The sequence below is a fragment of the Callorhinus ursinus genome, unplaced genomic scaffold (assembly GCF_003265705.2).
Source record: "Callorhinus ursinus isolate GAN/ISIS: 27379988/994484 unplaced genomic scaffold, GSC_fseal_2.0 scaffold46, whole genome shotgun sequence".
NCBI classification, from domain to species: domain Eukaryota; kingdom Metazoa; phylum Chordata; class Mammalia; order Carnivora; family Otariidae; genus Callorhinus; species Callorhinus ursinus.
The window spans coordinates 11874244-11890090 of record NW_027397108.1 but is presented as its reverse complement, the minus strand read 5'-3'; the positions used below and the strand labels follow the sequence as shown (position 1 = coordinate 11890090).

General features: G+C 56.8%; 2 protein-coding genes across 9 annotated transcripts in view; one reads left to right on the top strand and one right to left on the bottom strand.

Annotated features, from left to right (window-relative positions):
- Positions 1 to 15847, bottom strand: part of DRC4 (dynein regulatory complex subunit 4) — a 49772-nt gene that overhangs the window by 22095 nt on the left and 11830 nt on the right. Inside the window, exons 1-3 of one of the 6 annotated variants that reach the window (XM_073882453.1) lie at positions 12355 to 13197; positions 12082 to 12277; positions 11722 to 11959 (exon numbers count right to left, since the gene is read on the bottom strand). The exons of 4 other annotated variants lie outside the window; for them this stretch is intronic. In XM_073882453.1, coding sequence (XP_073738554.1) covers positions 11722 to 11724 — 3 coding nt within the window. In that variant the 5' untranslated portion in view covers positions 11725 to 11959; positions 12082 to 12277; positions 12355 to 13197. Of the gene's footprint in view, positions 1 to 11721; positions 11960 to 12081; positions 12278 to 12354; positions 13198 to 15847 lie in introns of those variants that run through there. One more of the 6 variants, XM_073882452.1, reaches the window with a different exon arrangement.
- Positions 1492 to 9852, top strand: DBNDD1 (dysbindin domain containing 1). Of its 3 annotated transcripts, none has more exons than XM_073882458.1 (4): positions 1492 to 1537; positions 7009 to 7155; positions 7548 to 7688; positions 8462 to 9852. In XM_073882458.1, exons 1-4 carry the CDS (start codon positions 1507 to 1509, stop codon positions 8617 to 8619), a joined length of 477 nt encoding a protein of 158 aa, XP_073738559.1. In that variant the 5' UTR covers positions 1492 to 1506; the 3' UTR covers positions 8620 to 9852. The 3 variants fall into 3 exon arrangements, with proteins under 3 accessions (XP_073738559.1, XP_025716163.2, XP_073738558.1); XM_025860378.2 differs by lacking the exon at positions 1492 to 1537 and adding an exon at positions 1589 to 1950; XM_073882457.1 differs by lacking the exon at positions 1492 to 1537 and adding an exon at positions 1720 to 1950 and having other exon boundaries at positions 7009 to 7103.

Genomic DNA, 15847 nt, shown 5'->3' with positions numbered 1-15847 from the left:
CACCTATTCATCTCTCAAATGGGGATAATTATTAAACAATTGCTCTTACAGTTACTATGACTGTATAACAGGTCACCCCCAAAAAGTAGTGGTTTAACAGTGGCAATATCTCTCTTGCTCATGAATTTACAACTCAGCCAGGACTCTGTGGGACAGGACACCTCAGCTCCACAGACCACCCCCAGAGGGGTGGCTCAAAGGTGGAGTCTCATGTCTGCCCATTGGCCGAGAGACTTGAGTCTGGCCTAATGGCTATTGGCGGCCAGAACACACACAGGTGGCCTCTCAAGTGGCCTGGGCTTCCTCACACAAGGTGGCCAGGTTCCAGGGAGGGGCCTCCTGAGCTGAACCCCCTTATGACCCAACTTCGGTAGTCACATGGCATCATTTCTGCCACACTCTATTGGCCAGAGCCATCACAAGCCTCGCCCAGGTTCAACAGAAGGAGTATCAATGGGGGAGTGTCTTGATGGGAGCGGAAGGTTCTGGAAGTGGAATCAGAAATACTGATCTCACCATTTTGAGAACTACAATCTGCCACCCCAGCTGACTCTGAACAGCCAGTGCCCACCCACTGCCCCAGCTTCCTAGGGCACTGACTGGCTTGCTTATGTCCCCACCATCCACCCTATAATTCAGTTTCTTCCCTGAGAGACCATTCTCTCCCCCTTTTGGGGTTGCAAGGAGGCTGTAGCTCACAACAAAGGCTAGTTCTGGTGGGTCATGAAATCATTTTAGAAGGTTGCAGACTGAAGTTTTTGTTTTCGTTTGTTTTGTAAACCAAAGAAAAATGGGAACTATTAGCCAGCCTCGCTGACTGACAATCTCAAAGGCTGTGGGTTCTGTATGACTGGAGTTGGACTGGGCAGTGAGTGCCTTGGTTGGCTGAAGCTATGTGGACCACCTGCCTTTGAGATGGTGCCTTTCCTGCAAACACCAAATTCATACCCACTTTCCTCCTCTGTGGGCCTTTTCCACTCCCAGCCGGGAACAAACTCTTTCTCCCTGATGCTCTTCTTTGGTTTGGTTTGTTTTTTATAAAAGTGCAGCCTTTGGGCTTGGATTCAGACCCTTTGGCTTCCAGTGCCTGGCTGTGCAACTTTGGTCAGCTTACCACCTGGAAAACCAGGACACCGTCTTCTTAGGATCTCTGGGGGAATGACTGAGATATTGCGCACAAAGAGCTTGGCACAGGGTCGCCTTCCAGGGGCTTGCATGTCGTTCTCAGGGCGCCCAGACCCTGCCTTCCCTCCCGGGGCGCTCTCTCTGCCCGCTCCCATCTCCCTACCTCCCATCTCCCACCCACGCCCCCATCCGGCCTCGCCATTAAACTCTCGCCCAGCCCCACCCGCAGTGTTCTTCACAGTATTCATCACAATCTGCAATTCTTTGCTTTGGGGCCAAGGGTTTGGGCGCCGCCTTTGCTTCCCCTCTGTGCCTCCTCTCCATTGGCCCGCGAGGCGCCGGCACGTAACTGACACCCCATAAATATCTGGGGGTGAACAAATGGACGAAAGTTGGCACCGCTGCAGGAGAAGTGAGCGCGCTGTGGGGGGCGCAGAGGGCGCAAGGGCCGGACCGGGGATGGGAGGCCGCCGCCGGTTGCGGGTGGGTCCGCAGCCCCGGAGGTCGGTGGGAGAGGTGGGCCTCGGAGCTTGGGCCGGCAGGGGGCGCGCGCGGGGCGGGGCGGGGCCGCACCTGTGCCGCGGGGCTCCGGGGGGAGGATGCTAGGGGGAACCCGGGCCCCGGAGCAGCTGCGCGCCCCGCCCCGCGGGCTCCTCCCTGCCGCCGCGGCCCCCCGGCTGCTGCCCCGATGCGCTGCGCCGCGAGCTGGGGCCAAGTCGCCGCCGCAGCTGCAGGGGCGCCCGGGCTGGGTGACGCCGCCGCCGCCCGCGCCCCTCCCAGACCCCGCCGGCCGCATGGAGCCCCCGGAGGGCGCCGGCCCGGGAGGTGAGTGTGGCCCCAAGTCCCCAGGAGTCCCCGAGCTGCGCCTTCCCCCCCCCGCCCCAGCCCACTCATCGGCTGCTCCTGGGGGCCGCACGAGACCCACCGGTATCTCCGAGTTGAGCCTGGCCGGAGCCGGAGGAAGCCTGGCCTGCCGCCGGGGGAGCCAGGCCGGGGGCACCTCCCGGGAACGGCCCCCGCTTTAGGCGGGGGGCGCACACATCGCGTCCCCGCCCCCTTGTCCTCTGCGCTTTCAGTCACGGCAGCCGCCTGGCGCGCTCCTGGGTGGTTGGCCCAGAGTTTCGTGCTGGACCCCAAACCAGCAGAGCCGGGGTCCGGGGGGTCTGGGCATGGGGTGTGCCCGGGTCGCAGTTTGGGGTACACCTCTGCGAGGCGTGGGGGTCGGCGCTGCCCTCCTGGGCCGCGTATCTGCTTTGTTCGCCGGGGGCTAGGGCAGGGAGGCCGCCGCTGGGATCCTGCAGGGCACCGCGCTGGGATAGGGCCGGGGGGGGGGGGGCGGAGGGGGGGGAGGGGGGGGGGGGGCGTTGCACCGGCCATGGCCTGCGGGGGGGCCCTGCCCCACGCTTTCAGGGCTTTTCGGCCAGGGCGAGGCCCAGGGGCTCTCGCATCTGGGAGGGCAGGTATGCACGGAAGGAGGCCTCCTCGAAGCCCCTGTCGGCTCTCGGCGACTCTGACGTCTGAGATTCTACCTAGATCTCCCCTCTTTGGAGTCTGGCTCGGGCAGGGCGACAGCTGGTGACGGGAGGAAAACTCTAGGAACCCCCACCTCAAGAGTCCTTTTCAGGAAGAGTGTTCGGCGCCATGAGCGCCTCCACCGGCCTGGCTAGGCCCCAGACGCATCATGGGTTTCCCGGAGGTCCCATCCCAGGGAGCCACTCTTGACCCTACAGGGACCTGAGGAGGGACCCCAGCCACATCAGCGACCTCATCTGGACCCCAAAGGGATGGCCCCCAGGGGGGTGTCCTGAAGCCATGGGCCCACCCACTGCTGTCTGCAGTCTGAGTTGGGCAGGTGCAGCCCAGACAGCTGTCTGAGGGCCCTTGTCACCCACCCGGCAAACACCACCGGACACACCCAGAGCTGGTGGGTGTGGGTTTTCTTTGTTTTGTCCCTTGTTTAAGGGATCCAGCTTTTTCTTGCCACTGACAGTCCCAGGACCCCAGGACTTCCCAGTGGCAGCTATGTGGGGATGTGATGGGAAAGGTTTGGAGGGCAAGGGCTGGAGAGCACAGAGCTGTGAGAGATGTGGGCAAAGCAGCTTGGCCCTCAGTGTCCGTGTCCACTTCTGTCAGTGGGGACAGACTCACTTCCCTCGCAGGGCTGTGGGAGCCCTGAGTGAGACAGGCAGGGAAGGCGCTGGGGAGAGGGGCTTCATGATCCTCCAGTTTATGAATCTCACGTACTCATTCCATGCACAGAGATGTATTTATCAGGTGCCTCCTCTGCGGGAGTCGGAGTGGGAGCAGAGGGGGCCACACTGGGAGGGCTCACACTCCGTGGAGCCATTTCCTGCCTACACAGTGGCCTGGTGATCCCCATGCCGTGGGATCCCTCGAGATCATGGATGGATGGCTGTGACCGTCATTCTCTCAGTTCACGGACTTTTGAAAACTTGATTCTGGAGCATGTGGAACACACAAAAAAGTAGAACAATGTGGTAAAGCTCCCTGTGTCCTCCCAGCCTGCTCAACCAGACCACCACCAGCCACCTTTCGGTAGTAATTTGTAGCCAATCTCGACATATTATTTCATCTGTATTTCTCAAAATGTCTCTAAAAGGTTTTCATAGAGCATAATGAAAATCCCATTTTTGCACCTAAACAAATTGGCAGTAATTTCTTAATATCAAAGTATGCAGACATGGAGATGAGAAGGGAGTGCGCTTCTTGAAGGGCCCCAACTGGGACCTTTGGTAAACCAAGGTTCTGGACCCACCCAACTCCAAGTCTGTCCGAACGGCCGCAGGGAGAGAGGCCACGGCCCCGCACTCAGGAGGCTGCACCTTGGCACGGCCCACCCAGCATCCTCGACATGCAAGGACAAGGGGCTAGGGAAATGGCGTACAGGTGCCCATCTCTGTGACCACCTCTGCCTCCCCACTGCCATTTTGTTGTATATGATATTCATTTACTCACTTCATTAATTTGTTCATCTGTTCATGCAGAGCACCTCCTCAATGCTTAGGGCAAGGCCCAGGGCACACAGCAGGGAACTTAAGATTTGGGCCAAGTTCTCACACAAATGTGCCGGAAAATAGGTCAGCAGCCTAGTGCAAGGTAACCCTATCATATCCACTCACATCAGCTGTCGGTGCTGGGGTTAGAACTGTGGTAACTGTGGTAACTGCAGTCCCCATGGGGCACTGCTTTGCTGCCTGCACAGGTCAGGGCAGCAGTGGCCCCTGCAGGGGCTTGATGGGGGCTGCGCTGAGAATCACGGTGTTGCTACCCCACAGCCTGGCCCCCGGTGCCCCTGCTCAGCCTGGCACCAAGCACCCCCACCCCTTGCCTGCTTCTGCGATCACTCCTGTTTCCTACCCCAGGAAGAGCTGTGGGCCTCAGCCACAGACAGGTGATTCCTAGCACAGCCACTTAGAAACTATGGGGTGGGGTCTTGGGCTTGTTCATTCACTGGACAAACATTTATGGTGCACCTAGTGTGTGCCAGAACCAAGCCTAGGTCCTAGAGGTCACACTTCTCTTACCGACTCCCAGCCTCTGAGCCTGGTGCCTGGCACATAGTAGGTGCACAGCAAATGTTAATTGATGTCTTAAGTCCTCCTGGATTTGCCCTTCAATTCCATCCAAAGTCAACCTTTGTTTCCACTGAGGATTTCTTTTATCATAAAATTCACTCTTTTAAAGCATAAGGTTCAGTGCCTTTAGTGTATTTACAAAATTGTGCAACCACCACCACCATCTAATTTTAGGATATTTTCATCAACCTGAAAAGCAACCCCATACCCATTAGTAGTTACCCCCCATTCCACACACACCCCAGCTCCTGGAAACCACCAACGATCTACTGTCTATGTCTTTTCTGATCTACTTTTTCTACTCTCTGTGGTTTTGCCTGTTCTGGACATTTCATACAAATGTTATCATAATGCACGGCCTTTTGTGACCGGCTGCCTGCACTTACCATGTTTTCAAGACTCCTCTGTGTTGTAGCCTGTGTCAGTGCTTTCTTTCTTAAGGCTGAGTAATATCCCCTTGTGTGGATGGACCACATTTTGTTTATCCATCATCCATGATGCCATCGACCGTAGATGCTTGGCTCTTTCAGGGATGTTGACATTTGTCAAAATGTGCTTCTTAACAGTTTGTGCGACAGTCTAGGCCGTCCGAGACCCCTGAACCCCAGCATCTATAGTGGTGCTTGCCCCTCACCCTGTACTGTCTCAACATCTGTGGACTTCATCCTTCCCACCTAGCCTGCATCTCCTAAAAATGGAGGTAGATGCCCTACTCAGCTCAAAACCCTTCGGCGGCTTCTCCCAGAGCAGCCAAGTCCTGATGACATCTGTGTGAGGTGTATCCCCTACGTGTCCCCCTGCCTCACCTGTCACCATGGGCCATGTGCATGGAAGCATCTCACAATTATGACAGCACAGGCCAGCGTGATGTGAGCCCATCCTACAGCCTCAGAGAGAGGGACCAGGTGCTGTACTTCCCCACTCAAGGAAACAAAGCAGGTTCCCGAGTCCCACAGAGTAAAGGCTCCTCGAGGACTCTCGACAGGGATGGATGGAGAAGTTCAAGGCAGGGGCCCCAGCTCAGAGCAGGGTCTGAATTACATCTCTCGTGCCCTCTGGGTGGGAAGGTGTCCTTGCTGGGCTGGGCGGGCCAGGACAGTGGTGGGTGTAACTCTACCCTCCGAGGATACTCAGAAGTCACGTTCCAAATGTATCAGAGAAGTGGAGACCAGACCCCGTGAGCCCCGTCCAGCCTGGCCAGCCCCAAACCCCATGAACAGCAGGGGCAGGTCCCCAGGCCCACCTTCCCTTAGCCACACCTCCCAGGGAGGGTGGTGCCCTCCTAGAGGAGGCCAGGTGTTGCCCAGCCAGCTCTACAGCTGTGAATGGATGGCTTATCTTCCCACTTTGCTGGAGACCCTTTAGACACGGGACCTGCTGGGCAGCATCCTGGCTGCTGACTGCACTGTTGAAAGGCCCACCCGTGGCAGGCAGCTCCCGGCGCTAGGGGCCCAAGTGGGCTTCCCTAGACAAGACCCTGGTGCGTCACAGAGCACTGCTGAGGGGAGCCGGAGGGCATCTGTTCACTCTTTATGGGTCCACAATGGGGGCATGGGGGAGCCAAGGGATCCAGCTGCCTCAGGGGACATGCCTGACAGGTTCTCTGGCTGCGTTTAGGGAGTGACAAGGTGAGGCAGCAGGAGGGGGAGATGTGGATGGGCTCTGGAACATTCTGGAGGAACTGGTAGGAAATTTGGATGGAGGGATGTGAGCTAAGAGGTCAAGGTGCTGGCCCAACCAACAGAAGGGTGGGGTTGGCGCTTCTATGGGGCAGGGGTCCATCTCTGAGTGGCAGTCTCTACCAAGCAGATTGCCCCCAGGGCCTACTGCTCTCAACTGAAAAAAAATTGTCAAATCTAAAAAATGAGCAATTAAATCTTTCCAAAAAAATTACATAGAAGAAACCTAGAGGAATATCCCCCAGTCTCTTTTACTATGAAAATAAATCATTATGCATTCAAACAGAACGTGAGTTTTTATACGTGCATCCACAGAGGACAGACAGGCAAGCAGGGGCCATTCTGGATCAAACAGACCCAAAAGGCAAGGAAATGCAAAAGTGACCACGGGACGGTTGGCTGGACCTGAAAGTAGAGACAGACGACAGTGTTGCACACTCCCTTCCTCCTGCCACCCAGTGGCCCTTGTCTGGGAACCCAACCCAAGACTACCCCAGGCAACCCTGGTCGCCGCCCAGAGCCTCAGAGGAGGGCTCAGTGAGCCACGGACTCCCGTCTTCCCCACCGGCATCTCTCCTCCCAGGTAACACCTTCTGTCTTTGTTGCAGAAGCCGTTCAGGAGGTGGAGGGACCACAGGCAGCCCTGGGCACCCTGGCCCATGGGGCAGGGGAGAGCTACCGCTCGCCCACGGCCGAGGAGGAGGTGGGCATCCCAATACCAGCCCCGGGGCTCCTGCAGGTCACAGAGAGGAGGCGTAAGTACAGCTGACCTGCATGTACTCTGCAGGGACCGTGAGCCCCTGGGGAATGGAGGGTCAGGTCCACATCCTGTCCAAACAGCCCCCCAGGTGTGTGGGGGGGAGGGGCGCTGCATCTGGGCTCTTAACAGCTCGGGCTCTGTGGCCTTGGCTATACCATCTGCAAAATGGGGGACCCAGAAGGCATTCAGTCTTGAGTGTGGAGAGTCGATGGGGGGATGGGGGTCCTGCCCCATCTTACCCTGACCCCATGGGGCTCTACCAGAGCTCTGGTTCTTCCCCGGGGCTTTGGTGGCGGCAGGGGAAGGGAAAGTGGTCCCTTCCCAGGTCCCTGCCCTGGGTGGACAGACTATGCCCATTATGAGCAGCCCCCTCCGCCCACCCTGCAGAGCCCCTGAGCAGCGTCTCCTCCCTGGAGGTACACTTTGACCTCCTGGACCTCACCGAGCTGACCGACATGTCTGACCAGGAGCTGGCCGAGGTCTTTGCTGACTCAGACGACGAGAGCCTGGCCGGTGAATCGCCAGCAGGTGGGCTGGTGTTGGGGCATGGCGAGTGGTGTGGGGCGGTTCTGGGGCCCCAGCCCATGGAACACGGCTCTCCACAAGCCCTATTTTTCAAAATAATATTCTCACACGTGTGTCAAAATTGGTGCTTGTGACTGCACCATCTCATTCAGTATTTTTGCATTTTACATGTGTATTTGTCCAACTTCAGGAATTTTTCTGTTTTGCTCAATTCTCCTTTCCAAATGCCAACAAAAGGCCAAAGTAACAGTCCCCATCAAAAGCAAAATTTACTACATGTGAATTTAATCACAAGTTAGGCCAAGCAAAGTGGGGTGGCCTTCATCAGCCCTGGCTCCACAGCTCAAGCCTTAGTTTCCCCTTCGGTTCCTGAGGAAGTGTTGCCCTTGGCCCAAGACGTCAAGGGCCCCAGAAATGGCAAGACCGCCAGTGGGGGTATGGGGACCCAGGGACCTTCTTCTCTCCCTTCTCACACCTTGTGTGGGTGGGGGTGGGAAGGGGGTACTCAGATCCCGGCCCTGTAGAGCTTGCACCCTGGGAGGATAAGGGGGCAGCTGGCTGCTGGGGCCAGGCTCACACCCAGGGTGTGGTCTCGGCTGCACAGGGACCCTCCCTGGGCCATCAAAAAAGCCTTTGCGCGGGCTGCACCCGGACCCACAAGTCCACATTACTGGTGGCCTGGCATCTGTGTTTTCTAAGCGTCCAGGGGACCCCAGCGTGTGGCCAGGCCCAGCCCAGTAGCTGCAGAAGTGACCTGACCCCTGTGTTCCTGTCAGGCCTGCACCCACTGCCCCGGGCCGGCTGTCTGCGCTCCCCCTCCTGGACACGAACCAGGGCCGAGCAGAACCGAGAGAAGCAACCGCCTGGTGACCCGGAGCGCCAGCCAGCAATTGTGGACACATTTCTCACCGTGGAGAGGCCCAAGGAGGACTAGGCCAGCTGGCCTTGGGGCCAGGGCAGTGCAAATCTGGACAGTTCTGACCCCACGGACACTCTGCCCACTCCATGTGGCTCTGGGCCAGGTTCTCGGGGCACCCCAGCACAAGCACAGCCCAGTGGCCTTACGTCCCCGCTCCTTTCCAGTCCCTGATCAGGGACCACAGCGCCTGAGGATGAGGTGGGAGTGGCCTAGGCCTCTTGGAAACTTCTGTCTGCAGGACTGGTGCTCTCATCTGCCACAAGATTCCCAAGTGGGTGCGGGCTAAGGGTGACCGAAGCCAGAGAGAGCTTCTCTGCAAAACCCCCGAGGATCTCAGGGTTCCGGTCTGGGAATGGCTACACCACGCTCCAGCCCATGGGATGCTCTGCTACCCAGCCAAGAATGTGGGTAGGGGAGTCCGTCCTCAACAACGCCACCTTCCTTTCAATCCCATCCTCTTCTTGGCACCAGGACCTCCTACCCAGGCCCTGAGACCCTGCTTGTCTTAGTTCCTGTGTGACAGCCCAGGCCACCGTCCTCAGCTCAGAACACCAAATATGGCACGACTGCCTCAGACCATGGGTGGGGGGCAGTGGGCAGGGGGACACACCCCCACAGCCTGTCACGCAAACGCACACAGAGGCATGCACAGTCCTAGGTCTGTGCCCCTAGATGCCGTCCTGGCCTGGGGTAGTGCAGCCTGAGGGAGACTGGGAACATGAGGGGACCACGGCACGGCCCCCCAGCCCCCGACTTAAGGGCACCAGGCTCAGCTGCTCCCACTGCTGCTTTCTATGACCTAAGGGACTGAAGAGGCTCTGCTCTGACAGCAAGTCCAAGAACAGTTTTAAAATAAATGTGAAAGTTTGCTTCTGGTCCCCAGGCCAACCCACCCTGACCCATTCCCCACTCAAACATTTCTAGGGAAGGAACACCTGCTCTCCTGTAGCCCTGGGCGTGGCCCTAGACCCGCTGTGCTAGAGGCAAGCTCCCCGCCGAGAAAACCGGCCTCAGAAATGCTGAGGGACGGTGCCTGCTCCCTCTATACGATGAGCCCCAACTCAAGGGATGTTTACCAGGCACCACCCCGAAGTTCACTTAAAATCAACTCCCCTGAGGGCAGCTGCATGCCCCACCCACCCCACCCACCAGGATCATGCTCCCCATCTCCAAGCCTTCCTGCTACGGCTTCCTTCCGCAGAGCTTAATATTTACACAAGATCAGATTAAAATCTCATCTCTTCCTAAGGCCCAAGCACGGTCTCTTCCGTTCCAGGTGACACCAGCATTCAGGAGTGTGTATTGGGGGGTGGGGGTGGGGTTGGCTGCTCTAGGAGCCAGCTCTGGTCTTCCTCCAGCTGAAGCCACCGGGGGCTCCTCTGGGCTGCTCATGTGGGCCATGTCTCCGGGACAAGTGCCCTGGATTTCTAGGCCTTAGGAAGTGAAGATCCTGTCCCCCACCCCAAGCTCAGGCCCAGGCCTGGAAAAGCACAAGGTGCACTCTGGCGAGTCTTTCCAGCCCAGGAAGCTCCAGGCCCAGAGCAGCAGCTTGTCCCGAGAAGGGAGCCAGTAGGTAAGGCCTGTGAGAAGGCCAAGGGTGAGGCCAAAACCCCAATCCTCTGGATTACCCCTGAAACAAGGGGCCCAGAAGACAGGCCCTGGGCCCCATGCCAGGCAGTTGTTCCCACTGGGCTCTCTGGAGGGAAGCCTGAGCCTCCCACATGGAAGATTCCAGGCCAGGTCTCCTCTGTCCCTGGGCCCGTGTAGTATGTGCCCGGATGGCCCAAAGAGGTGAAGAGAAGAGCTGTGGAGACGGGGGAGGCGAGCACGGGGGCATCCAAGGCCGGAAACAGCAGGGGTTGGGGTTGGGGAGCACCCAGGTGTGCTGAGAGCATGCCCCGGACCCCAGAGAGGGGCTGTGCCAAGCCTCAAAATGAACAGGTCCCAGGCTCTGGACACCAGAGCACCCTCCCCTCTGTCAGAGGGAGCCCCGAGACAGGACCCTGGCAGGTCCCCACGCAGCTCAGCTAACGAAGACTGGGTTTAGTGGGGACTTCATTACAGGATGGGCTCTGGAGATGTAAAAAATTCAACAATGGCACGTTTTACAAACAACAAAAGTCTAAAGTGCTTGTCCCAAGTTGGAAATGCTATTTTTGAGTACGACGGAGTTTTTAAACAAGTCCCAGTGTCTGGTCTTGGCCAAGCAGAGAGGAGAGGTCCTATGAGGCAGCAAGCGGAACCACCCCTTCCCCAGGATGCGCCGAGCACCAGGGGTCCCGGACACCCACCCACCCGAGGGCTGACAGCCCTCTACTGCCATGATTCTGATACCTCTGGGAGGTAGGATGCGTGGAGAACAAGCAGACACTGCCCCTGAGCCCCAGGCCAGTCGTGACCCCAGCTCGCCGGGCCGGGCCCTGGCCATGCTCCAAGACCAACCAGCCAACCTACGGCATCAGAGGACTAGTGCTCACAACCCAGAACTGGCCTTCTTCCGTTTGGCAGCTCCCCAACACCAGGAAGAGCGTTACCAGGGGCAGCGACAACAGGGCTCTCCACATACAACCTAGCCGCCTACCCAGGGAACGGGTGCTGCTTTGGCTGAGAAACTGCTTCCCTTGTGCTCAGAGCAGTGCCCGGGTGCTGGGGGGGGGGCAGTGGCAGTGGTTCGGGGCCCCCATGGCTCCATTACCCTCCCCCAACCACACACCTGTGGGAAGTGTTGAGTTTCCTCCAGAACCACTGACAGGCCTTCCACCAACCCAAACAGCTGTTGTAAAAACCTAACACTTTCCCTTGATAACTAGCTGAGATTTCCCTTTTCTTAATTCTGCCACTTAACTAAATTTCTGAGGTGAGCCAAAGCCTCCTCTCCTTGGGGCGACTAAAGAGACCAGCACTCACACTTGCCCACCAAATCCACCCACCACCCACCTCCTTTTGTGGGAGGCCTCCTCCAGCTCCTCAGCTGGAGGTCCAAACCCAAAACCCCACCAGGAGGACACTCGCCCACTGCTCTCCCTGGGGGCCTACTGCCCGCCCCTCTGACTGGGGACCCCATCCTCTAGGGCTGTGGTCTGACTGCCCAGATCTAAAACACCCGTTTGCTGTTACCATGTTTTAATTTGTTTTCCAGTGATTTTGGAAGGAGCTTTCCTAGCTGGGCTCTCCTGCAGGTGGCGCTTTGCAGTCCCCTCCTCCCGCCCCTCAGGAAGGGACACATTCTCCTGCAGGCTGCCGGTGCCTTCCATAAACTCCTCATGGGTGGACTTCTCCGCAAAGGCCCGGGCCCCAACAGCTCCACCATGTCGGCCTCCTCCAGCACCTCCGTCTCCAGCAGCGGCCTGCCCACCTAGAAATCACAGCTGCCTGTCACTCAGCTGCTCCCAGAACAGCAGGCCCTGCCAAGGCAAACCCCAAACCCAACATCCCATGAGGATGGGAGTGCCCCAAGCCAGGACCCGCCCCACTCACCTTGTCCACCTGCTCTTGGCACCAGGTCAGCAGGTCCAGGTCCTGCTGACAGGCGGAGCTGATAGGAGCCGCACCTCCTCATCAATGGGCTGGGCAGTGGCCTCACTGTGTGGCTTCTCCACCAGCATCTCGCCTTGTCGAGGGGGAAGTCAAAGGAGACCTGTCCCAGCTTTTCACTCAACCCAAACTACACAATCTGGAAGTAAGGAGCTGGGGGTAAGCCTGGAGGGACTCAGCCATGCAGAGCCCCCCACTAGGGTGGCTGCCCTTTACCTGGGCAGAGGTGCTCAGGGTGACCTTCCTCAAGGTCACAGGCACTGAACAGCCCCGGTGGTGATCTGCCCAAAAAACAGCTGCTCAGCCACCCTGTCCCCCCACCATCGTACACATGCGGTCAAAGAGCTGCTCCCGTGTGGACAGATACTCTCCCTGGGCAAACATGGGGCATAGCTGAGCCCTCTACTCCAGGGGATGGTGGACACCTAGAAGACACAGGCAGGCAGTACTCTGCTCACTCCCCACACAGAGCTCTTGGCCCCTTCCAGGTCCCACCTATGGAATATCCCAGACCAATATGCCCTACTATGACCACTGGTCACAAGGGCGTGGGAGGAGAGGAGACCCCTGGGCCCCACCCAGGATTAGGTGGGTCCGGGGGGGGTCATCCCAAAGATTAACATGGAAACCACCTCCACCCTATCAGTCCCAAGGAAGTTCTAGAGGAGCCATCCCACTGGGTCCAAAGCTTAGGAGTGAGGCAAGTTTAACATCAAACCTCGGGGGTGTCAGGTGGCCGGCATCCAGATCCCACCTGGAACCAACACCGCCCCCCCTTCTCCGCTACACATCCCTGAACAATCTTTGGAACCCAACTCCTAACCATTACATTCCTTGGGAAGGAGAAGGAGGGCTGCCACTGTGAATGTACTGTGCCCACACGACCAGAGACCACACACAATCCCCCGGGTAAGGTGAACACTCAGACCGACCTTCAGCACTGGGTCGGCATGCTCTAGGACCCAGCCCACCACATGTCCAGCCTCACGGCAGGCCACGGTCGCCTTCTCACTGGGCTGCAGGACCTGCGTCTTCTCCTCAAGGCTTACACATCAAATTCTGCCAGTGAGAGGCAGAGGAGAAATGGACAGCTGGGAAGTGGGTGCCAAATCCCCCCCTCCACTCAGCGAATGCCGAGGGCTGGTCACAGCCTCTGTTGAGCAAGTACGGACTCACAGCCCGTCTGCCGCACACACACGCCTCAGGCCGTTTGGTGCCTGTCCCTCCACACCAGACACTATGCAGCCTTCCGCTCTGCAGGAACCCCACTCCCCAACGGGGAAGAGGGTGCCCCACCTCCTGCACTTGGCACGCAGCAGACGGCTTTAGGAGGCCTGCTTTCAGCCAACATGATTAGCTATCTTCTCTGGCCTGCTCAGTGACCCCAGAAGCATGGAGACCAATGCCTCCTACACCCCCCTAGCTTACAGGTAGTCATCAGTACACAGAAAAGGCACCAACTCCCACTGGGCCCAGCTTTACGGCTGGTCAGCTCAGCAGAACGGCCAGGACAACCCTCCAGAAGCTGGAGAGACCTCTTGGGGTGCCCGACACTCCACAGTTGTCTATGCACGTTGTGCTTCACTAACAAATCAAGACAAAGCAGCACTGTGAACCTACCACTGGTTCTCACAGCCGTGAGGATGACCACAAAGGGCAGCCACTAGCCACCGGTACACCGCCCTGATCTCCATCCCCGGGAAGGCACTCACTCTGGAGAGACCCTAAGCCACTGACCGCAGTTCCCTGAGCTGCTGAACTAGAGCCAGGAGAACAAGCAGGCATCGCTGTGCTAAACCATGCACACCAGCACCCACCCACCTTCAGAGGGCTGTCCTGGCAGCTTCCACAAGGAAGAGCCTACGGAAGCCCCTCCTCCCATCTGCAATCAGCATCCAAACCAGGGCCTGATCCACTGCCCTGGAGGCCCCATCTCTCTCAGACTCTAAATGTAGCTCCAGACAGAGCATGAAAGCTATTGGCAGATTCCCAAGTCCCAAATTCTGGTCTGGAAAACTGACTATAGTTCCTGTGCGCTGAAGTAAAGCTCGGCCCCAAGAGCAGCGCCAGCAGGCCCCCCAGCTCAGCTCCGATGACCGTCTCAGCAGCCGGCTCAAGGTGCTTCCCCACAGCACAAGGACTCAGGTGGCAGCGGCAATCAGCGCTGCTTCCCTGCAGACACTAGAAACGTCAGCACCCGACCCCGGGAAGGAAAACCTGTGGACATCAGTGCCCAGGACTGCGCACTACAGGAAGAGCCCGACTACAGGGACCAGAGCCAAACTAGGGAGCGGCTTTGTCAGTCACTATTTTGGGCCAGGTTTTTTGATTAAGCAACTTACTGAGATAGTGTAATTTATTTAACACAAAACCCATCATAAGTATATTCTTCAGAAACTTCCAGTAAATTTATCAAGTCATGTGCCTAGTGCCGTAGTTTCAGACACTTCCATCCTCTATGTAAGATAACCTGTGCCTGGGGCGCCTGGGTGGCTCAGTTGTTAAGTGTCTGCCTTCGGCTCAGGTCATGACCCCGGGGTCCAGGGATCGAGCCCCACGTTGGGCTCCCTGCTCAGTGGGGAGCCTGCTTCTCCCTCTCCTCCCTGCTTGCGTGTGCACACGCGCCTTCTCTCGCTCAAATAAATAAATAAATCCTTAAAAAAAAGACACGCTGTGCCTGATGTGGTTAGTTCCACTGCCCACCCCAGCCAACCACTCTTGTATTGTCTCCTTGCAGCTGCCTGTTAGGGACGTTTCATATACATGGAATCCCATGACCTTTTGTGTCTGGCTTCTTTCACTTGGCATATTTGGAGGTTCATCCATATTGTATCATGTATCAGTACTTCATTTCTTTTTATGGCTGAATAATATTCCGTTATACGTACACACATTTTGTTCATCCATTCCTGCACTGATGGACATCTGGCCATAAACATTCACGTACAAGTCTTTGTGTGGCCACGTTTTCAGTTCTCTTGGGTAGACACCGATGAGTGGAACTGCTTGGTCAACTGTTGTATTTTATGTTCTGAAGGACAGCCAAACTGATGTCCACAGCCTGTTTCCACACGCCCACCAGCAACGTATTAGGGGTCCTGTGTCTCTGTGTCCCTGCCAACTCCTTTCTTTTATAGCCACCCTGGTGGGTGTGAAGTGCTATCTCATTATGGTTCTGATTTGCATTTTCCTAATGAATAACACGCAGCGTTTTCTCACGTGACTTTTGGCCATCTGCATATCTTCTCTGGAAAAATGAATATTCTAGCCCTTTGCCCATTTTTAAATTGGGTTCTATGTTCTGGATTCTAGACCCTGATTTATCAGATGCAGGATTTCCAAATACTTTCTTCCACTGTGTACAGTGTCTTTTTATTCGCTCAAGTGTCCTTTGATACACGAAAGATTTTAGTTTTGCTAAGTCCAATTAATTTTTTCACCTGTTGCTTGTGCTTCTGATGTCATATTTAAGGAACCACTGCCAAGACCAAAATCACAAAAATATGGTCTCCCATGGTCTCCTGTAAGCGCTTTACAGTTCTAGCTCTTACATTCAGGTCTTTTATCCATTTTGAGTTAACTCAAAAAGTGCAAGGGTCCAATTTCATTCTTTTGTATGTGGATATCTCACTGTCCCAATACTTTTTGTTGAAGGAACTGTCCTTCCCCCATTGAATGGTCTTTACACCCTTGACAAAAATCAAGTCAG